Source organism: Brachionichthys hirsutus, chromosome 15 (genome assembly GCF_040956055.1).
Source record: "Brachionichthys hirsutus isolate HB-005 chromosome 15, CSIRO-AGI_Bhir_v1, whole genome shotgun sequence".
Classification (NCBI taxonomy): Eukaryota; Metazoa; Chordata; class Actinopteri; order Lophiiformes; family Brachionichthyidae; genus Brachionichthys; species Brachionichthys hirsutus.
In genome coordinates this window covers 13,045,557-13,068,416 of record NC_090911.1, presented here as the reverse complement: position 1 = coordinate 13,068,416, position 22,860 = coordinate 13,045,557, and the positions used below count along the sequence as shown (strand labels likewise).

Sequence of the window (22,860 nt, the reverse complement as noted above, 5' to 3'; positions counted from 1 at the left end):
TGAGGGGAGAGGGTCAGAGGTCACATGATGACGAGGGGCCCATCGGCCCGCGGCAAATCCTCCTGGAACCACCCATGTGCTGCCGGTACCGACCACACGGGGGTTCCGGACCCTGAGCCGGTTAGTGACTTCCTGTTTGTTTGTTTGCCCCTGGGTGGCATTAGCAAAACCTTTTCCTAGGATCCCCCCCATTAATATTAATCATTAATATTCACGTGCAGAACAGTCCCAGCGGGGGGGGGGCTGCCGCTGAAGCTAAGCACGCCGCCAGGCTGCCTTTGTTCCTGTGGGGGCCTGTGGGGGCCTGTGGGGGCCTTTGGGGGCCTTTGGGGGCCTTTGGGGGCCTTTGGGGGCCTGTGGGGGCCTGTGGGGGCCTGTGGGGGCCTGTGGGGGCCTGTGGGGGCCTGTGGGGGCCTTTGGGGGCCTGTGGGGGCCTGTGGGGGCCTGTGGGGGCCTTTGGGGGCCTGTGGGGGCCTGTGGGGGCCTTTGGGGGCCTGCCATAGAGGGGGGGTGGAGCAGGTACTCACAATCGGGCTGGCGTTGATGTAATCCGAGCTGCCTTGGCTGTTCTCCACCTTCAAGGTGATCCGACAATGATCGTCTGGAACACAGAGAAGGAATCACGTTGTGAATATACGTGCACCCAGTTCAGCGGGGGGGGGGGGGGGGGGGGACAAAGGGCATGACCAACCTGGGGCGGATACAGCTACCCTGGGGAAGGTACAGCTACCCTGGGGAAGGTACAGCTACCCTGGGGAAGGTACAGCTGCCCTGGGGCAGGTACAGCTACCCTGGGGCAGGTACAGCTACCCTGGGGCAGGTACAGCTGCCCTGGGGCAGGTACAGCTACCCTGGGGCAGGTACAGCTACCCTGGGGCAGGTACAGCTACCGTGGGGCAGAATGACTGGAGCGACGGCCCTCTGACCACCACCGACATTCACACATTAGAGCGTTACACCCTGAAGCAAGGCATTGTGGGAGCTCTTGAGTCTGACTCACCTGGCGACGGAGCGTTTATGGAATCTTGAGGAGATGTGGGCGGAGCTAAGGCTACTGAAACAGGGCGTGCCTTGCTTACATGCTACGACGGCGGTGGAGCGGTTCTTCCTGGCATTGCCATCCTTCATGGCAACGGTTCTGGCGCTGGGTTCTGCCTGATAAGCGCAGAGAGCCTCCCACTCCCTCTGCAGGCGGTCCTTCTTCTTCAGGTGGTCCTCCATGTAGGACTGCAGGACAGGAGACAAGAGGACAGGAGACAGGAGGACAGCGTCACACGGGGCCGGCTTCGCTGTGACGAGGCCGGGAACTGGAGCAGCAAAGTTCTGGTTCCGACCCGGAGAAACAGGAAGAACCGTTTAGACCCCACCCAGAGAATCACACACAGCATCGTGTGTGTGTGTGTGTAGGTGTGTGTGTGTGTGTGTGTGTGTGTGTTAGTGTGTGTAGGTGTGTGTGTGTGTGTGTAGGTGTGTGTGTGTGTGTGTGTGTGTGTGTTAGTGTGTGTGTGTGGGTGTGTGTGTGTTAGTGTGTGTGTGTTAGTGTGTGTGTGTTAGTGTGTGTGTGTGTGTGTGTGTTAGTGTGTGTGTGTTAGTGTGTGTGTGTGTGTTAGTGTGTGTGTGTGTGTGTGTGTTAGTGTGTGTGTGTTAGTGTGTGTGTGTGTGTGTGTGTGTGTGTTAGTGTGTGTGTGTGTGTTAGTGTGTGTGTGTGTGTGTGTGTGTGTGTTAGTGTGTGTAGGTGTGTGTGTGTGTGTGTTAGTGTGTGTGTGTAGGTGTGTGTGTGTGTTAGTGTGTGTGTGTGTGTTAGTGTGTGTGTGTGTGTGTGTTAGTGTGTGTGTGTTAGTGTGTGTGTGTTAGTGTGTGTGTGTTAGTGTGTGTGTGTTAGTGTGTGTGTGTGTGTGTGTGTGTGTGTTAGTGTGTGTGTGTGTGTTAGTGTGTGTGTGTGTGTGTGTGTGTGTGTGTGTGTGTTAGTGTGTGTAGGTGTGTGTGTGTTAGTGTGTGTGTGTGTGTGTGTAGGTGTGTGTGTGTGTTAGTGTGTGTGTGTGTGTTAGTGTGTGTGTGTTAGTGTGTGTGTGTGTGTTAGTGTGTGTGTGTTAGTGTGTGTGTGTTAGTGTGTGTGTGTGTGTGTGTGTGTGTGTTAGTGTGTGTGTGTGTGTTAGTGTGTGTGTGTGTGTGTGTGTGTGTGTGTGTGTGTGTGTGTTAGTGTGTGTAGGTGTGTGTGTGTTAGTGTGTGTGTGTGTGTGTGTGTAGGTGTGTGTGTGTGTTAGTGTGTGTGTGTGTGTTAGTGTGTGTGTGTTAGTGTGTGTGTGTTAGTGTGTGTGTGTGTGTGTGTTAGTGTGTGTGTGTGTGTGTGTGTTAGTGTGTGTGTGTGTGTGTGTGTGTGTGTGTGTGTGTGTGTTAGTGTGTGTGTGTGTGTGTGTGTGTGTGTGTGTGTGTGTGTTAGTGTGTGTGTGTTAGTGTGTGTGTGTTAGTGTGTGTGTGTGTGTGTGTTAGTGTGTGTGTGTGTGTTAGTGTGTGTGTGTGTGTGTGTGTGTGTGTGTGTGTGTGTGTGTGTGTTAGTGTGTGTGTGTGTGTGTGTGTGTGTGTGTGTGTGTGTGTGTGTGTGCTGCTGTGGATGAACAGAATCACAAAAGACAGAGAACAAGGGAGCGAAATGCTCTTCATCATCGTCTTCAAAATATCAGGTGATCGTTCCTGTGGAATCAGGGCGTGTTTGATTCGCTCGCCCTGACATGCTGCTGCGTCTTGTCTCGGCTGGGCGGACCGCAGTCTGCCCCCCCCCCCCAGAAAGGCCTCTGGACATGTCATTTACAATCACCTCAGCTGTGGAGGACGACTCACCAGGATCATGTGACCCGTGGAGATGTCCATGGCGGAGTGGGCGGGCTCTTCGCTCCAGGAGGAGGTGCTGCTCCGAGCCGAGGGGCTGACGGCCGGACCGCCGTCGCTGAACTGAGACGAGACGCCGATGGGCTCCGGACGCTCGCTTGGAGGTTTGACCGCCATACGCTGCCGACAGAGCTCCTGCAGGGCGGGGCAGGTCACCGGGGGCGGGTCAGTCTGGAAATGCCATTGCGTCCTCCGAAGCTCCTGCAGCATCAGAACCTCTAAACCTGACGAGAAACTGCTCAGCCAACCTCCTAAACGCCGCGGCGTTTGAATATTAGCTTACACGTTGCGTCAACGCAGAACCGTGATTAACGCCTTCAGCGCCAAAGTCCCAAAATATGGGGCCTCATGTAGTTACCACTTCACACCAGCAGATGGCAGACATCCGCCACTTCAACCCGAGCCACATATGTGCGTAGTTACGGGGTAATACGTGTGCGGGACCGCCGCCCGGTCGAGAAGACGAGACGAGAGCGTCGAGCTTGGAGTAAAAACCGCCGACTCAGATCCTCAGGAGGACGAGCATTTTGAAATGCTCCTCTTAGACAGGATGTTTGACGTTATTTGTACTGTAATACATGCTACTGTTTGACTGTACTTGTACTGTAATACATGCTACTGTGTGACTGTACTTGTACTGTAATACATGCTACTGTGTGACTGTACTTGTACTCTAACATTCTATCTAATAAATATATTCATCATCATCATCACGACCCACCCTCCAGTGAGACAGTCCACCAGCAGGACCTGGTCCAGGGTGGACGGGGGGGACGTCGGGGGTGTCCCAGGGTTGGTAATAACGCTAACGCGGTAGAGATCGCGGCGGTCCGGCCGCTACGAGTAAATCAGAAATAACCGTGGATGAGTCATGGGCTGCAGTAACACCTCCTACCTGATAGGTGGCGGTAGCATCGCTGCTGGTATCTGCTCCCAGATTGGTGAGCTTCTCTTTGATCTTGTGATGCGAGCGGTGCCGGAGGCAGTAGAGGGCGCTGGAGGCCAGCAGCACGCCGGCGATGCAGAGGAGGGACGCCACGGTGAGGACCAGGAACTTGGTCGACTCCGCCCGACTGTACTTGGTGGGGATCTGGTCTATCTGGCTTCCCTGTGGCCACAAACAGACACAATGTGGACCGGTGCAGCTCAGGAGGTTCTGGTTCTGGTTCTGGTTTCACTGAGGGTCCAGACCTGCAGCAGCGTTTGGTTGGACAAACCAAAGAGACCCCCCCCCCCCCACACACACACACACGTATAATCTGGAGTTTGTTCGTCCTTCTGTGGCCACGAGTGCATCGCATGCCAAAACTCCGGTTGGGTTTGGCCTCCTGCAGGCAGCGCCCCCTGGAGGAACCTACCAGGCAGCTCCTCTCGTGCCCATTCCATCCAGCTGCAGCACACCGGTGAGGAGGAGGAGGAGGAGGAGGAGTTTCATCACCCCCCCTCTCTCCTAGAAAAAATTACAAAGTTCCCGGCTTCATCTCCTCCTCCTCCTCCTCCTCCATTGGCTTCTCTTCCATTGCAAAAAAAGAAAAAAGCACTTCTCTGCTCAGGAGAGGAGGAGGAGGAGGAAGAGGAGGAGGAGGAGGATCAGCTTCCAACACTTCCACAGACAGGAATGAGATGCTAGAAAAAGGGAGACCACAAAGTCCTCCTTTGGGCTCCTCCTTATATTCCTCCCATCCTTCCCTCCATTCACTGCCTGTCTCTAGCCCCTCGTTGCCATGGAGACAGCTCTGCATGTTGCCAACAGGACACACACACACCTGTCATACACCTGCCGATCAGTCCTGTCTGCATGTATGTAGCTGGAGCAGCACACGCGTGTGTTTGCACATTGAGAACTACATGTGTGGTCCTGGTCCTGGTCCTGGTCCTGGTCCTTGTTCTGGTTCTGTTTCCAGGGGCCTGGGCCTCATTACAGGACATGGTGCCCCCCCCCCCCATCAGCAAAGACATGAATATGTGTGTGAAATGATGAACTCACATCTGCGAGCCCCGCCTCCAGGATGCTGAGCTTGGTTTCCTTCTCCAGAGAAGTTTTCTGCTGAACTACAGAAAGAACAAAGAAGAAACGCTGCAATCGTTCATTTAGAACGTTTTAACGCTGCAATTGTTTATTTAGAACGTGTTAACGCTGCAATCGTTCATTTAGAACGTTTTAACGCTGCAATTGTTTATTTAGAACGTGTTAACGCTGCAATCGTTCATTTAGAACGTTTTAACGCTTCAATCGTTCATTTAGAACGTTTTAACGCTTCAATCGTTCATTTAGAACGTTTTAACGCTGCAATCGTTCATTTAGAACGTTTTAACGCTTCAATCGTTCATTTAGAACGTTTTAACGCTTCAATCGTTCATTTAGAACGTTTTAACGCTGCAATCGTTCATTTAGAACGTTTTAACGCTTCAATCGTTCATTTAGAACGTTTTAACGCTTCAATCGTTCATTTAGAACGTTTTAACGCTGCAATCGTTCATTTAGAACGTTTTAACGCTTCAATCGTTCATTTAGAACGTTTTAACGCTTCAATCGTTCATTTAGAACGTTTTAACGCTGCAATCGTTCATTTAGAACGTTTTAACGCTTCAATCGTTCATTTAGAACGTTTTAACGCTTCAATCGTTCATTTAGAACGTTTTAACGCTTCAATGGTTCATTTAGAACGTTTTAACGCTGCAATGGTTCATTTAGAACGTTTTAACGCTGCAATCGTTCATTTAAAACGTTTTAACGCTGCAATCGTTCATTTAGAACGTTTTAACGCTGCAATCGTTCATTTAGAACGTTTTAACGCTTCAATCATTCATTTAGAACGTTTTAACGCTTCAATGGTTCATTTAAAACGTTTTAACGCTGCAATTGTTTATTTAGAACGTGTTAACGCTGCAATCGTTCATTTAGAACGTTTTAACGCTGCAATCGTTCATTTAGAACGTTTTAACGCTTCAATCGTTCATTTAGAACGTTTTAACGCTGCAATGGTTCATTTAGAACGTTTTAACGCTTCAATGGTTCATTTAGAACGTTTTAACGCTGCAATGGTTCATTTAGACGTTTTAACGCTGCAATCGTTCATTTAGAACGTTTTAACGCTGCAATTGTTTATTTAGAACGTTTTAACGCTTCAATCGTTCATTTAGAACGTTTTAACGCTGCAATTGTTCATTTAGAACGTTTTAACGCTGCAATCGTTCATTTAGAACGTTTTAACGCTGCAATCGTTCATTTAGAACGTGTTAACGCTGCAATCGTTCATTTAGAACGTTTTAAAGCTTCAATCGTTCATTTAGAACGTTTTAACGCTGCAATCGTTCATTTAAAACGTTTTAACGCTGCAATCGTTCATTTAGAACGTTTTAACGCTGCAATCGTTCATTTAGAACGTTTTAACGCTTCAATCATTCATTTAGAACGTTTTAACGCTTCAATGGTTCATTTAAAATGTTTTAACGCTGCAATTGTTTATTTAGAACGTGTTAACGCTGCAATCGTTCATTTAGAACGTGTTAACGCTGCAATCGTTCATTTAGAACGTTTTAAAGCTTCAATCGTTCATTTAGAACGTTTTAACGCTGCAATCGTTCATTTAAAACGTTTTAACGCTGCAATCGTTCATTTAGAACGTTTTAACGCTTCAATCGTTCATTTAGAACGTTTTAACGCTTCAATCGTTCATTTAGAACGTTTTAACGCTGCAATCGTTCATTTAGAACGTTTTAACGCTTCAATGGTTCATTTAGAACGTTTTAACGCTTCAATGGTTCATTTAGAACGTTTTAACGCTTCAATGGTTCATTTAGAACGTTTTAACGCTTCAATCGTTCATTTAAAATGTTTTAACGCTTCAATCGTTCATTTAGAACGTTTTAACGCTTCAATGGTTCATTTAGAACGTTTTAATGCTTCAATGGTTCATTTAGAACGTTTTAACGCTTCAATGGCTCATTTAGAACGTTTTAACGCTTCAATCGTTCATTTAGAACGTTTTAATGCTTCAATGGTTCATTTAGAACGTTTTAATGCTTCAATGGTTCATTTAGAACGTTTTAACGCTTCAATCGTTCATTTAGAACGTTTTAACGCTGCAATTGTTCATTTAGAACGTGTTAACGCTGCAATCGTTCATTTAGAACGTTTTAAAGCTTCAATCGTTCATTTAGAACGTTTTAACGCTGCAATGGTTCATTTAAAATGTTTTAACGCTGCAATCGTTCATTTAGAACGTTTTAACGCTTCAATCGTTCATTTAGAACGTTTTAACGCTTCAATCGTTCATTTAGAACGTTTTAACGCTGCAATCGTTCATTTAGAACGTTTTAACGCTTCAATGGTTCATTTAGAACGTTTTAACGCTTCAATGGTTCATTTAGAACGTTTTAACGCTTCAATGGTTCATTTAGAACGTTTTAACGCTTCAATCGTTCATTTAAAATGTTTTAACGCTTCAATCGTTCATTTAGAACGTTTTAACGCTTCAATCGTTCATTTAGAACGTTTTAATGCTTCAATGGTTCATTTAGAACGTTTTAACGCTTCAATGGCTCATTTAGAACGTTTTAACGCTTCAATCGTTCATTTAGAACGTTTTAATGCTTCAATGGTTCATTTAGAACGTTTTAATGCTTCAATGGTTCATTTAGAACGTTTTAACGCTTCAATCGTTCATTTAGAACGTTTTAACGCTTCAATCGTTCATTTAGAACGTTTTAACGCTTCAATCGTTCATTTAGAACGTTTTAACGCTTCAATCGTTCATTTAGAACGTTTTAACGCTTCAATGGTTCATTTAGAACGTTTTAACGTTTCAATCGTTCATTTAGAACGTTTTAACGCTTCAATGGTTCATTTAGAACGTTTTAACGCTTCAATGGTTCATTTAGAACGTTTTAACGCTTCAATCGTTCATTTAGAACGTTTTAACGCTTCAATGGTTCATTTAGAACGTTTTAACGCTTCAATGGTTCATTTAGAACGTTTTAACGCTGCAATCGTTCATTTAGAACGTTTTAACGCTTCAATCGTTCATTTAGAACGTTTTAACGCTTCAATGGTTCATTTAGAACGTTTTAACGCTGCAATCGTTCATTTAGAACGTTTTAACGCTTCAATCGTTCATTTAGAACGTTTTAACGCTTCAATGGTTCATTTAGACGTTTTAACGCTGCAATCGTTCATTTAGAACGTTTTAACGCTGCAATTGTTTATTTAGAACGTTTTAACGCTGCAATCGTTCATTTAGAACGTTTTAACGCTGCAATTGTTCATTTAGAACGTGTTAACGCTGCAATCGTTCATTTAGAACGTTTTAAAGCTTCAATCGTTCATTTAGAACGTTTTAACGCTGCAATCGTTCATTTAAAACGTTTTAACGCTGCAATCGTTCATTTAGAACGTTTTAACGCTTCAATCGTTCATTTAGAACGTTTTAACGCTTCAATCGTTCATTTAGAACGTTTTAACGCTTCAATGGTTCATTTAGAACGTTTTAACGCTTCAATGGTTCATTTAGAACGTTTTAACGCTTCAATCGTTCATTTAAAATGTTTTAACGCTTCAATCGTTCATTTAGAACGTTTTAACGCTTCAATCGTTCATTTAGAACGTTTTAACGCTTCAATGGTTCATTTAGAACGTTTTAACGCTTCAATGGCTCATTTAGAACGTTTTAACGCTTCAATCGTTCATTTAGAACGTTTTAATGCTTCAATGGTTCATTTAGAACGTTTTAATGCTTCAATGGTTCATTTAGAACGTTTTAACGCTTCAATCGTTCATTTAGAACGTTTTAACGCTGCAATTGTTCATTTAGAACGTGTTAACGCTGCAATCGTTCATTTAGAACGTTTTAAAGCTTCAATCGTTCATTTAGAACGTTTTAACGCTGCAATGGTTCATTTAAAATGTTTTAACGCTGCAATCGTTCATTTAGAACGTTTTAACGCTTCAATGGTTCATTTAGAACGTTTTAACGCTTCAATGGTTCATTTAGAACGTTTTAACGCTGCAATGGTTCATTTAGAACGTTTTAACGCTTCAATCGTTCATTTAGAACGTTTTAACGCTGCAATTGTTTATTTAGAACGTTTTAACGCTGCAATCGTTCATTTAGAACGTTTTAACGCTGCAATCGTTCATTTAGAACGTGTTAACGCTGCAATCGTTCATTTAGAACGTTTTAAAGCTTCAATCGTTCATTTAGAACGTTTTAACGCTGCAATCGTTCATTTAAAACGTTTTAACGCTGCAATCGTTCATTTAGAACGTTTTAACGCTGCAATCGTTCATTTAGAACGTTTTAACGCTTCAATCATTCATTTAGAACGTTTTAACGCTTCAATGGTTCATTTAAAACGTTTTAACGCTGCAATTGTTTATTTAGAACGTGTTAACGCTGCAATCGTTCATTTAGAACGTTTTAACGCTGCAATCGTTCATTTAGAACGTTTTAACGCTTCAATCGTTCATTTAGAACGTTTTAACGCTGCAATGGTTCATTTAGAACGTTTTAACGCTTCAATGGTTCATTTAGAACGTTTTAACGCTGCAATGGTTCATTTAGACGTTTTAACGCTGCAATCGTTCATTTAGAACGTTTTAACGCTGCAATTGTTTATTTAGAACGTTTTAACGCTTCAATCGTTCATTTAGAACGTTTTAACGCTGCAATGGTTCATTTAAAATGTTTTAACGCTGCAATCGTTCATTTAGAACGTTTTAACGCTTCAATCGTTCATTTAGAACGTTTTAACGCTTCAATCGTTCATTTAGAACGTTTTAACGCTGCAATCGTTCATTTAGAACGTTTTAACGCTTCAATGGTTCATTTAGAACGTTTTAACGCTTCAATGGTTCATTTAGAACGTTTTAACGCTTCAATCGTTCATTTAAAATGTTTTAACGCTTCAATCGTTCATTTAGAACGTTTTAACGCTTCAATCGTTCATTTAGAACGTTTTAATGCTTCAATGGTTCATTTAGAACGTTTTAACGCTTCAATGGCTCATTTAGAACGTTTTAACGCTTCAATCGTTCATTTAGAACGTTTTAATGCTTCAATGGTTCATTTAGAACGTTTTAATGCTTCAATGGTTCATTTAGAACGTTTTAACGCTTCAATCGTTCATTTAGAACGTTTTAACGCTTCAATCGTTCATTTAGAACGTTTTAACGCTTCAATCGTTCATTTAGAACGTTTTAACGCTTCAATCGTTCATTTAGAACGTTTTAACGCTTCAATGGTTCATTTAGAACGTTTTAACGTTTCAATCGTTCATTTAGAACGTTTTAACGCTTCAATGGTTCATTTAGAACGTTTTAACGCTTCAATGGTTCATTTAGAACGTTTTAACGCTTCAATGGTTCATTTAGAACGTTTTAACGCTTCAATGGTTCATTTAGAACGTTTTAACGCTTCAATCGTTCATTTAGAACGTTTTAACGCTTCAATGGTTCATTTAGAACGTTTTAACGCTTCAATGGTTCATTTAGAACGTTTTAACGCTGCAATCGTTCATTTAGAACGTTTTAACGCTTCAATCGTTCATTTAGAACGTTTTAACGCTTCAATGGTTCATTTAGAACGTTTTAACGCTGCAATCGTTCATTTAGAACGTTTTAACGCTTCAATCGTTCATTTAGAACGTTTTAACGCTTCAATCGTTCATTTAGAACGTTTTAACGCTGCAATCGTTCATTTAGAACGTTTTAACGCTTCAATGGTTCATTTAGAACGTTTTAACGCTTCAATGGTTCATTTAGAACGTTTTAACGCTTCAATGGTTCATTTAGAACGTTTTAACGCTTCAATCGTTCATTTAAAATGTTTTAACGCTTCAATCGTTCATTTAGAACGTTTTAACGCTTCAATCGTTCATTTAGAACGTTTTAATGCTTCAATGGTTCATTTAGAACGTTTTAACGCTTCAATGGCTCATTTAGAACGTTTTAACGCTTCAATCGTTCATTTAGAACGTTTTAATGCTTCAATGGTTCATTTAGAACGTTTTAATGCTTCAATGGTTCATTTAGAACGTTTTAACGCTTCAATCGTTCATTTAGAACGTTTTAACGCTTCAATCGTTCATTTAGAACGTTTTAACGCTTCAATCGTTCATTTAGAACGTTTTAACGCTTCAATCGTTCATTTAGAACGTTTTAACGCTTCAATGGTTCATTTAGAACGTTTTAACGTTTCAATCGTTCATTTAGAACGTTTTAACGCTTCAATGGTTCATTTAGAACGTTTTAACGCTTCAATGGTTCATTTAGAACGTTTTAACGCTTCAATCGTTCATTTAGAACGTTTTAACGCTGCAATTGTTTATTTAGAACGTTTTAACGCTGCAATCGTTCATTTAGAACGTTTTAACGCTGCAATTGTTCATTTAGAACGTGTTAACGCTGCAATCGTTCATTTAGAACGTTTTAAAGCTTCAATCGTTCATTTAGAACGTTTTAACGCTGCAATCGTTCATTTAAAACGTTTTAACGCTGCAATCGTTCATTTAGAACGTTTTAACGCTTCAATCGTTCATTTAGAACGTTTTAACGCTTCAATCGTTCATTTAGAACGTTTTAACGCTTCAATGGTTCATTTAGAACGTTTTAACGCTTCAATGGTTCATTTAGAACGTTTTAACGCTTCAATCGTTCATTTAAAATGTTTTAACGCTTCAATCGTTCATTTAGAACGTTTTAACGCTTCAATCGTTCATTTAGAACGTTTTAACGCTTCAATGGTTCATTTAGAACGTTTTAACGCTTCAATGGCTCATTTAGAACGTTTTAACGCTTCAATCGTTCATTTAGAACGTTTTAATGCTTCAATGGTTCATTTAGAACGTTTTAATGCTTCAATGGTTCATTTAGAACGTTTTAACGCTTCAATCGTTCATTTAGAACGTTTTAACGCTGCAATTGTTCATTTAGAACGTGTTAACGCTGCAATCGTTCATTTAGAACGTTTTAAAGCTTCAATCGTTCATTTAGAACGTTTTAACGCTGCAATGGTTCATTTAAAATGTTTTAACGCTGCAATCGTTCATTTAGAACGTTTTAACGCTTCAATGGTTCATTTAGAACGTTTTAACGCTTCAATGGTTCATTTAGAACGTTTTAACGCTGCAATGGTTCATTTAGAACGTTTTAACGCTTCAATCGTTCATTTAGAACGTTTTAACGCTGCAATTGTTTATTTAGAACGTTTTAACGCTGCAATCGTTCATTTAGAACGTTTTAACGCTGCAATCGTTCATTTAGAACGTGTTAACGCTGCAATCGTTCATTTAGAACGTTTTAAAGCTTCAATCGTTCATTTAGAACGTTTTAACGCTGCAATCGTTCATTTAAAACGTTTTAACGCTGCAATCGTTCATTTAGAACGTTTTAACGCTGCAATCGTTCATTTAGAACGTTTTAACGCTTCAATCATTCATTTAGAACGTTTTAACGCTTCAATGGTTCATTTAAAACGTTTTAACGCTGCAATTGTTTATTTAGAACGTGTTAACGCTGCAATCGTTCATTTAGAACGTTTTAACGCTGCAATCGTTCATTTAGAACGTTTTAACGCTTCAATCGTTCATTTAGAACGTTTTAACGCTGCAATGGTTCATTTAGAACGTTTTAACGCTTCAATGGTTCATTTAGAACGTTTTAACGCTGCAATGGTTCATTTAGACGTTTTAACGCTGCAATCGTTCATTTAGAACGTTTTAACGCTGCAATTGTTTATTTAGAACGTTTTAACGCTTCAATCGTTCATTTAGAACGTTTTAACGCTGCAATGGTTCATTTAAAATGTTTTAACGCTGCAATCGTTCATTTAGAACGTTTTAACGCTTCAATCGTTCATTTAGAACGTTTTAACGCTTCAATCGTTCATTTAGAACGTTTTAACGCTGCAATCGTTCATTTAGAACGTTTTAACGCTTCAATGGTTCATTTAGAACGTTTTAACGCTTCAATGGTTCATTTAGAACGTTTTAACGCTTCAATCGTTCATTTAAAATGTTTTAACGCTTCAATCGTTCATTTAGAACGTTTTAACGCTTCAATCGTTCATTTAGAACGTTTTAATGCTTCAATGGTTCATTTAGAACGTTTTAACGCTTCAATGGCTCATTTAGAACGTTTTAACGCTTCAATCGTTCATTTAGAACGTTTTAATGCTTCAATGGTTCATTTAGAACGTTTTAATGCTTCAATGGTTCATTTAGAACGTTTTAACGCTTCAATCGTTCATTTAGAACGTTTTAACGCTTCAATCGTTCATTTAGAACGTTTTAACGCTTCAATCGTTCATTTAGAACGTTTTAACGCTTCAATCGTTCATTTAGAACGTTTTAACGCTTCAATGGTTCATTTAGAACGTTTTAACGTTTCAATCGTTCATTTAGAACGTTTTAACGCTTCAATGGTTCATTTAGAACGTTTTAACGCTTCAATGGTTCATTTAGAACGTTTTAACGCTTCAATGGTTCATTTAGAACGTTTTAACGCTTCAATGGTTCATTTAGAACGTTTTAACGCTTCAATCGTTCATTTAGAACGTTTTAACGCTTCAATGGTTCATTTAGAACGTTTTAACGCTTCAATGGTTCATTTAGAACGTTTTAACGCTGCAATCGTTCATTTAGAACGTTTTAACGCTTCAATCGTTCATTTAGAACGTTTTAACGCTTCAATGGTTCATTTAGAACGTTTTAACGCTGCAATCGTTCATTTAGAACGTTTTAACGCTTCAATCGTTCATTTAGAACGTTTTAACGCTTCAATGGTTCATTTAGACGTTTTAACGCTGCAATCGTTCATTTAGAACGTTTTAACGCTGCAATTGTTTATTTAGAACGTTTTAACGCTGCAATCGTTCATTTAGAACGTTTTAACGCTGCAATTGTTCATTTAGAACGTGTTAACGCTGCAATCGTTCATTTAGAACGTTTTAAAGCTTCAATCGTTCATTTAGAACGTTTTAACGCTGCAATCGTTCATTTAAAACGTTTTAACGCTGCAATCGTTCATTTAGAACGTTTTAACGCTTCAATCGTTCATTTAGAACGTTTTAACGCTTCAATCGTTCATTTAGAACGTTTTAACGCTTCAATGGTTCATTTAGAACGTTTTAACGCTTCAATGGTTCATTTAGAACGTTTTAACGCTTCAATCGTTCATTTAAAATGTTTTAACGCTTCAATCGTTCATTTAGAACGTTTTAACGCTTCAATCGTTCATTTAGAACGTTTTAATGCTTCAATGGTTCATTTAGAACGTTTTAACGCTTCAATGGCTCATTTAGAACGTTTTAACGCTTCAATCGTTCATTTAGAACGTTTTAATGCTTCAATGGTTCATTTAGAACGTTTTAATGCTTCAATGGTTCATTTAGAACGTTTTAACGCTTCAATCGTTCATTTAGAACGTTTTAACGCTGCAATTGTTCATTTAGAACGTGTTAACGCTGCAATCGTTCATTTAGAACGTTTTAAAGCTTCAATCGTTCATTTAGAACGTTTTAACGCTGCAATGGTTCATTTAAAATGTTTTAACGCTGCAATCGTTCATTTAGAACGTTTTAACGCTTCAATCGTTCATTTAGAACGTTTTAACGCTTCAATCGTTCATTTAGAACGTTTTAACGCTGCAATCGTTCATTTAGAACGTTTTAACGCTTCAATGGTTCATTTAGAACGTTTTAACGCTTCAATGGTTCATTTAGAACGTTTTAACGCTTCAATGGTTCATTTAGAACGTTTTAACGCTTCAATCGTTCATTTAAAATGTTTTAACGCTTCAATCGTTCATTTAGAACGTTTTAACGCTTCAATGGTTCATTTAGAACGTTTTAACGCTTCAATGGTTCATTTAGAACGTTTTAACGCTTCAATGGTTCATTTAGAACGTTTTAACGCTTCAATGGTTCATTTAGAACGTTTTAACGCTTCAATCGTTCATTTAGAACGTTTTAACGCTTCAATGGTTCATTTAGAACGTTTTAACGCTTCAATGGTTCATTTAGAACGTTTTAACGCTGCAATCGTTCATTTAGAACGTTTTAACGCTTCAATCGTTCATTTAGAACGTTTTAACGCTTCAATGGTTCATTTAGAACGTTTTAACGCTGCAATCGTTCATTTAGAACGTTTTAACGCTTCAATCGTTCATTTAGAACGTTTTAACGCTTCAATGGTTCATTTAGAACGTTTTAACGCTTCAATGGTTCATTTAGAACGTTTTAATGCTTCAATGGTTCATTTAGAACGTTTTAACGCTTCAATGGTTCATTTAGAACGTTTTAACGCTTCAATGGTTCATTTAGAACGTTTTAACGCTTCAATGGTTCATTTAGAACGTTTTAACGCTTCAATGGTTCATTTAGAACGTTTTAACGCTTCAATGGTTCATTTAGAACGTTTTAACGCTTCAATGGTTCATTTAGAACGTTTTAACGCTTCAATCGTTCATTTAAAATGTTTTAACGCTTCAATCGTTCATTTAGAACGTTTTAACGCTTCAATCGTTCATTTAGAACGTTTTAATGCTTCAATGGTTCATTTAGAACGTTTTAACGCTTCAATGGCTCATTTAGAACGTTTTAACGCTTCAATCGTTCATTTAGAACGTTTTAATGCTTCAATGGTTCATTTAGAACGTTTTAATGCTTCAATGGTTCATTTAGAACGTTTTAACGCTTCAATCGTTCATTTAGAACGTTTTAACGCTTCAATCGTTCATTTAGAACGTTTTAACGCTTCAATCGTTCATTTAGAACGTTTTAACGCTTCAATCGTTCATTTAGAACGTTTTAACGCTTCAATGGTTCATTTAGAACGTTTTAACGTTTCAATCGTTCATTTAGAACGTTTTAACGCTTCAATGGTTCATTTAGAACGTTTTAACGCTTCAATGGTTCATTTAGAACGTTTTAACGCTTCAATGGTTCATTTAGAACGTTTTAACGCTTCAATGGTTCATTTAGAACGTTTTAACGCTTCAATCGTTCATTTAGAACGTTTTAACGCTTCAATGGTTCATTTAGAACGTTTTAACGCTTCAATGGTTCATTTAGAACGTTTTAACGCTGCAATCGTTCATTTAGAACGTTTTAACGCTTCAATCGTTCATTTAGAACGTTTTAACGCTTCAATGGTTCATTTAGAACGTTTTAACGCTGCAATCGTTCATTTAGAACGTTTTAACGCTTCAATCGTTCATTTAGAACGTTTTAACGCTTCAATGGTTCATTTAGACGTTTTAACGCTGCAATCGTTCATTTAGAACGTTTTAACGCTGCAATTGTTTATTTAGAACGTTTTAACGCTGCAATCGTTCATTTAGAACGTTTTAACGCTGCAATTGTTCATTTAGAACGTGTTAACGCTGCAATCGTTCATTTAGAACGTTTTAAAGCTTCAATCGTTCATTTAGAACGTTTTAACGCTGCAATCATTCATTTAAAACGTTTTAACGCTGCAATCGTTCATTTAGAACGTTTTAACGCTTCAATCGTTCATTTAGAACGTTTTAACGCTTCAATCGTTCATTTAGAACGTTTTAACGCTTCAATGGTTCATTTAGAACGTTTTAACGCTTCAATGGTTCATTTAGAACGTTTTAACGCTTCAATCGTTCATTTAAAATGTTTTAACGCTTCAATCGTTCATTTAGAACGTTTTAACGCTTCAATCGTTCATTTAGAACGTTTTAATGCTTCAATGGTTCATTTAGAACGTTTTAACGCTTCAATGGCTCATTTAGAACGTTTTAACGCTTCAATCGTTCATTTAGAACGTTTTAATGCTTCAATGGTTCATTTAGAACGTTTTAATGCTTCAATGGTTCATTTAGAACGTTTTAACGCTTCAATCGTTCATTTAGAACGTTTTAACGCTGCAATTGTTCATTTAGAACGTGTTAACGCTGCAATCGTTCATTTAGAACGTTTTAAAGCTTCAATCGTTCATTTAGAACGTTTTAACGCTGCAATGGTTCATTTAAAATGTTTTAACGCTGCAATCGTTCATTTAGAACGTTTTAACGCTTCAATCGTTCATTTAGAACGTTTTAACGCTTCAATCGTTCATTTAGAACGTTTTAACGCTGCAATCGTTCATTTAGAACGTTTTAACGCTTCAATGGTTCATTTAGAACGTTTTAACGCTTCAATGGTTCATTTAGAACGTTTTAACGCTTCAATGGTTCATTTAGAACGTTTTAACGCTTCAATCGTTCATTTAAAATGTTTTAACGCTTCAATCGTTCATTTAGAACGTTTTAACGCTTCAATCGTTCATTTAGAACGTTTTAATGCTTCAATGGTTCATTTAGAACGTTTTAACGCTTCAATGGCTCATTTAGAACGTTTTAACGCTTCAATCGTTCATTTAGAACGTTTTAATGCTTCAATGGTTCATTTAGAACGTTTTAATGCTTCAATGGTTCATTTAGAACGTTTTAACGCTTCAATCGTTCATTTAGAACGTTTTAACGCTTCAATCGTTCATTTAGAACGTTTTAACGCTTCAATCGTTCATTTAGAACGTTTTAACGCTTCAATCGTTCATTTAGAACGTTTTAACGCTTCAATGGTTCATTTAGAACGTTTTAACGTTTCAATCGTTCATTTAGAACGTTTTAACGCTTCAATGGTTCATTTAGAACGTTTTAACGCTTCAATGGTTCATTTAGAACGTTTTAACGCTTCAATGGTTCATTTAGAACGTTTTAACGCTTCAATGGTTCATTTAGAACGTTTTAACGCTTCAATCGTTCATTTAGAACGTTTTAACGCTTCAATGGTTCATTTAGAACGTTTTAACGCTTCAATGGTTCATTTAGAACGTTTTAACGCTGCAATCGTTCATTTAGAACGTTTTAACGCTTCAATCGTTCATTTAGAACGTTTTAACGCTTCAATGGTTCATTTAGAACGTTTTAACGCTGCAATCGTTCATTTAGAACGTTTTAACGCTTCAATCGTTCATTTAGAACGTTTTAACGCTTCAATGGTTCATTTAGAACGTTTTAACGCTTCAATGGTTCATTTAGAACGTTTTAATGCTTCAATGGTTCATTTAGAACGTTTTAACGCTTCAATGGTTCATTTAGAACGTTTTAACGCTTCAATGGTTCATTTAGAACGTTTTAACGCTTCAATGGTTCATTTAGAACGTTTTAACGCTTCAATGGTTCATTTAGAACGTTTTAACGCTTCAATGGTTCATTTAGAACGTTTTAACGCTTCAATGGTTCATTTAGAACGTTTTAACGCTGCAATCGTTCATTTAGAACGTTTTAACGCTGCCATCTGAACAGATTCTGCGTCAGCCTCTCCGCCGGCCTGCTGGCTCAGGTGCGTCTTTTATCACAGGTACAGCAGCTGCTGTGACATAGATAGGAGGCCTTCATCAGGTGAACAGGAAAAGTGAGCTTGGGGGAGGAGTTTGAGCCCAAACACCACCCAACCCCCCCAACAGAGGGCAGCTAGCTAACAACAGCTAGCATCACCTACCAGCTACGTTGGCCACGTCGGCGGTGCTGACGTTCTGAGGGTTGGGGTTCACCTTGAAGGTCACAGCAGGGCCCACCACCCTAGAACACACACACACACACACACACACACACACACACACACACACCTCACCGTTAAAACAGATCTGACCGAAGGTCAGCAAATCAAAGGCACAAGGGTCCCTCTTGCTGCTGGGGGGTGGTCCTGTTCTCTTGACCTCCAGAACCACACAGCCCCTCCTGCGGGTGTTTATTGGGTTTGTGGGGCCCTAAGGTGGGCGTGTCGTCCACGGACCAGAGTGTCACCCTCTTCTGAGGACGGGCCGGTTCGATTCGTCCTCCAACGAGACAAACTGCAAGAAATACGTACGAGAGCTCGGCAAAGTCCGTCATCTGGATTCTAGCCTTGCTAGCCAGGACCTCCATCAGGTGAAGGCCTTCGTCAGTCTGGAGTCCACTGATGATGAGGATGAAGACAGGTTGAGGAGGACAGAAGAGAAGAAAGAGACATGCACATGAGAATGTCCCCCTGAGAGTGCTACAATAGTTAGCTGTGAACCTTCCCCACTGAGGGATCAATAACGTGGCTCTTATCTCATGCTAGCTCTTAGCTCAGGCTAGCTCTTATCTCAGGCTAGCTCTTATCTCAGGCTAGCTCTTATCTCATGCTAGCTCTTATCTCATGCTAGCTCTTATCTCATGCTAGCTCTTATCTCAGGCTAGCTCTTATCTCAGGCTAGCTCTTATCTCATGCTAGCTCTTAGCTCAGGCTAGCTCTTATCTCACGCTAGCCTGGTGCTACTCACTCCGTGTCGGTGATGACGTATCCAAAGACATCGTTCCTGCCAGCTTTGATGTCCAGCTGAAGTTCGGGAACGTGCATCGTCTTCTTGTGCGCTTCCTTGTTCACGAGCAAGGCGGGCGGAGGCACCACCTCCTTGATCCAGCCCTCCACCGCCGACTCCGCCTCCACCGACTTGGTGGCGTCCTTCTTCTGCACCTCCGCTCCGGCCTGGCCGGTCCAGCTCTGGACGTCCTCCAACCCCACCTGCTCACCTGTGGGTGTGTCCAGCGAGGCCGCGTCCATGGAAGTCTTGTCCAGGTAATGGAGAAGTTTGCTGAAGAGGATTCCACTCTCAGACTGAAAAGCAAACACTCGATCAGATCCATCCGATCAATATCTGATGGAAACAAACGTCCAAAGATGAAATGCACACCTACGACCTACGGGGCTATCAAAGAGTCGATCTGGAGGGACCACACCCCCTTCTATTCAAATAGCAACCACTGTGCCACATGTGGGCGGGGCCCTCAAAATACATGTGTAAATGAGAGAAAAGTTTGTTTTTTGTCTCTCATATTAAAGTAAGCAGCTGATTTAAAATGGTTCTTGGCGTTCTTTTGAACCCGGAGGTGTCGGGCGTCATCGCTGATGTCATGCAGAATATGAAATGCTCGCTGGCGTTTCGTTGCCTACCTCGTCCTTCACCTGAACCTCCGGTGAATCCGTGCGGCGCTCTGTTGGACAAAGAGTCATCCATAACGATATAAAGTCATTGACACGTGCGCACCCTAACCCTAAACAGTTCTAGCCCCGCCCCCTTTTAGGCTCAAATCACCTTGAAGCTGCGCCGGCGCTCCGGTGGTCTCCTGTGGCTTCAGGTCCCTGGGGCCGGGTCTAACCCGGGACAGGCCTCCGTTTGGCCCCTGATCCTGGTCAACCACTTGAAGAGCGTCGGCTATGAAGCGGGACAGTCGGTCCAGGTCCTGAGACGTCAGGTTGTCCACGTTCACGTGTCTCCTCCAAGCGTTTTTCAGAACCGTCTGGATGAACCTCTCTGGAGGGGGAGGAGTCAGCTGTGAGAGGTTAGCGGTTGATACTCGGGTTACACTTCCCTTTGATCACACACTAATGGACCAACTCCACTTCCTGCTCCGCCTGTCAGTCAGAGAAATGGGAACCAATGGCTCACAGCAGAGAGAACAGATGTCAACCCCCCCAAAAACAAAGTAACCGGACTCAGTCCGCAAGGATGGACGCCAAAGACATAGGGGGGACACGTCCAACCGGATCACCATCGCCCAGAGGAGGTTCTGCTCGGGACCAGCGGTGACCGTTACCGGGTCGGTAAATCAGCGATCAGCAGTATCTACACCCGGCAGCCAATCCAAGCGCACCGTGAACCAGAACCTACAGAATCCCCGTGTCCCCGTCCCCGGAGCGTTTGACGCCGTTTAGGCTTCCTGTCTGCGGGACGTCCAAAGACAACAAGACTAAAAACCTGTCTCCTCACTCAGTCAATCAGCTGATCGCACCTAGCAGGGACGACACAAGTCCAAGCTGTCCCTCCTGCAGGGACACGTGGACACCGTGAGACGTTAGCATGCCTCACGCAACACGTACCGTCCACGGAGGTCAGCGGGTCCATCTTCACACGCCTGGGTTTGGAGGTCTCCTTTTTGAGCCCTGAACTCTCTATCCCGTTTCTATAAAGGGGTCTAAGCTGCCCCAGGTTGACCCCCAAGGAGAGATAGCGCCTCAGGGCGACCAGGAGAAGGTCGCCATCGACCTGGGAGGCCGGGAGCCGGTCGGTCGGAGGCCTCTGCTTCTGCACAGGTACAGGAAAGCTGGAGGGAGGCTGAGCCTTGGAGCGGTACCGATCTGACGGGGGCCGGCCGGCCTGAAAGAAACCAGACGGCAGATCAAATCTCACGAGTCCAAAGGGGGCGGAGTTAAAGCCCAAGTCATCAGCAGATCCACGTTTTTTACGTACACCAGGTTTTTTACGTAAACCAGGTTTTTTTTACGTACACCAGGTTTTTTACGTACACCAGGTTTTTTACGTACACCAGGTTTTTATACGTACACCAGGTTTTTTATGTACACCAGGTTTTTTACGTACACCAGGTTTTTTACGTACACCAGGTTTTTTTTACATACACCAGGTTTTTTACGTACACCAGGTTTTTATACGTACACCAGGTTTTTTTACGTACACCAGGTTTTTATACGTACACCAGGTTTTTATACGTACACCAGGTTTTTGTAGGTGTTCTAGAAATAACATTTAATTGAAATAATTTCTCATAAATGAATATCACAGTGGCTGAAAGACAGAAGCTGATCAGACTAAATGATCAGTCGTCAATAGTCACCGTGATCGGGGGGCTGACACCGAGACGCCGGAGGTAGGTCCGCAGGCTCCGGCTGAGCTCCGCCTCCACTGGCTTCACCCTCGGGTCCGCCGGGTCCACCCTGGGGGGGTGACGGGGTTGGAAGAGGAGACCAGAGATCACGATGGGACACCTGTACAGGTAACACTGGAGCCGCCGGTGGGAGGACTGGGAAGCACCTGACCTGCTTTCTGGGTAGACTGGTCCACTCTGGGGGGGCCGGGCGGGGAGCCTTCTCAGTTTGTTCAGCTCCATGGAAAGAACCCGCTGAGAGGAACCACCTTCCCAGGTCAAGCCTGCAGAACCACAGAACATTTAGAGCCTCCCGGGGGGGGGGGGGGGGGGGGGGGGGGGTCAACGCGTCTCTGTATCTGAACCTTGTTTTTCTGCTTCTACCTACGACTCCTGTCCCGTCTCCTTGTCCCCTGAGGGGTCGCCACAGCAACCCAAATGTTCTCCACTTCACCCTGTCCTTTGCATCGCCCCCCCCCCCCAACACCAGCCACTCTCATTGTGTTGCATTATTCGTTGTTATTTCATTGTGTTGCATTATTCATTGTTATTTCATTGTGTTGCATTATTTGTTGTTATTTCATTGTGTTGCATTATTTGTTGTTATTTCATTGTGTTGCATTATTCATTGTTATTTCATTGTGTTGCATTATTCGTTGTTATTTCATTGTGTTGCATTATTCGTTGTTATTTCATTGTGTTGCATTATTTGTTGTTATTTCATTGTGTTGCATTATTTGTTGTTATTTCATTGTGTTGCATTATTTGTTGTTATTTCATTGTGTTGCATTATTCGTTGTTATTTCATTGTGTTGCATTATTCGTTGTTATTTCATTGTGTTGCATTATTCGTTGTTATTTCATTGTGTTGCATTATTCGTTGTTATTTCATTGTGTTGCATTATTCGTTGTTATTTCATTGTGTTGCCTTATTCTTTTGCGTGTATTTGATCATTCCTGACTCGATCACATCCCAAAATGTTTCCGCTCCAACAGTAGGTCCTCGCGGAGGATGTTCGAGTCCCTCCGCGCAGGTGAAGCTGCGGTGATCCGGTCCGCCGGTTCCTGACGGCTCCGCTCACACAATATTGACACAGATCAGAAATAAAAAATAGTTCCCGTGATCCGCCTGCAAAATGGCTGGGAGGAGATCCCGGTAACGTTACGCACGCAAACAGCTTCCGTCCGAGTGACTCACCGAACCTCCGGTCAGCGGAGGCGAGGAGGAGGAGGAGGAGGAGGAGGAGGAAGGAGCGAGGATCCATGTCGTCTCGCGG

The 22,860-nt window shown here is 41.8% G+C and overlaps 1 protein-coding gene across 1 annotated transcript in view; it reads right to left on the bottom strand.

The window, feature by feature from the left end:
* Nucleotides 1-22,848, bottom strand: part of LOC137905113 (receptor-type tyrosine-protein phosphatase N2-like) — a 32,095-nt gene extending 9,247 nt beyond the window's left edge. The window contains exons 1-14 of the mRNA XM_068749344.1: nt 22,782-22,848; nt 21,741-21,867; nt 21,554-21,653; nt 20,802-21,078; nt 20,017-20,235; nt 19,875-19,915; nt 19,204-19,538; nt 18,768-18,854; nt 18,399-18,478; nt 4,874-4,938; nt 3,782-3,994; nt 2,839-3,021; nt 1,080-1,227; nt 528-601 (exon numbers count right to left, since the gene is read on the bottom strand). Coding sequence (XP_068605445.1) covers nt 528-601; nt 1,080-1,227; nt 2,839-3,021; nt 3,782-3,994; nt 4,874-4,938; nt 18,399-18,478; nt 18,768-18,854; nt 19,204-19,538; nt 19,875-19,915; nt 20,017-20,235; nt 20,802-21,078; nt 21,554-21,653; nt 21,741-21,867; nt 22,782-22,848 — 2,016 coding nt within the window. The remainder of the gene's footprint in view (nt 1-527; nt 602-1,079; nt 1,228-2,838; nt 3,022-3,781; nt 3,995-4,873; nt 4,939-18,398; nt 18,479-18,767; nt 18,855-19,203; nt 19,539-19,874; nt 19,916-20,016; nt 20,236-20,801; nt 21,079-21,553; nt 21,654-21,740; nt 21,868-22,781) is intronic.
* Nucleotides 22,849-22,860: the final 12 nt, after the last annotated feature.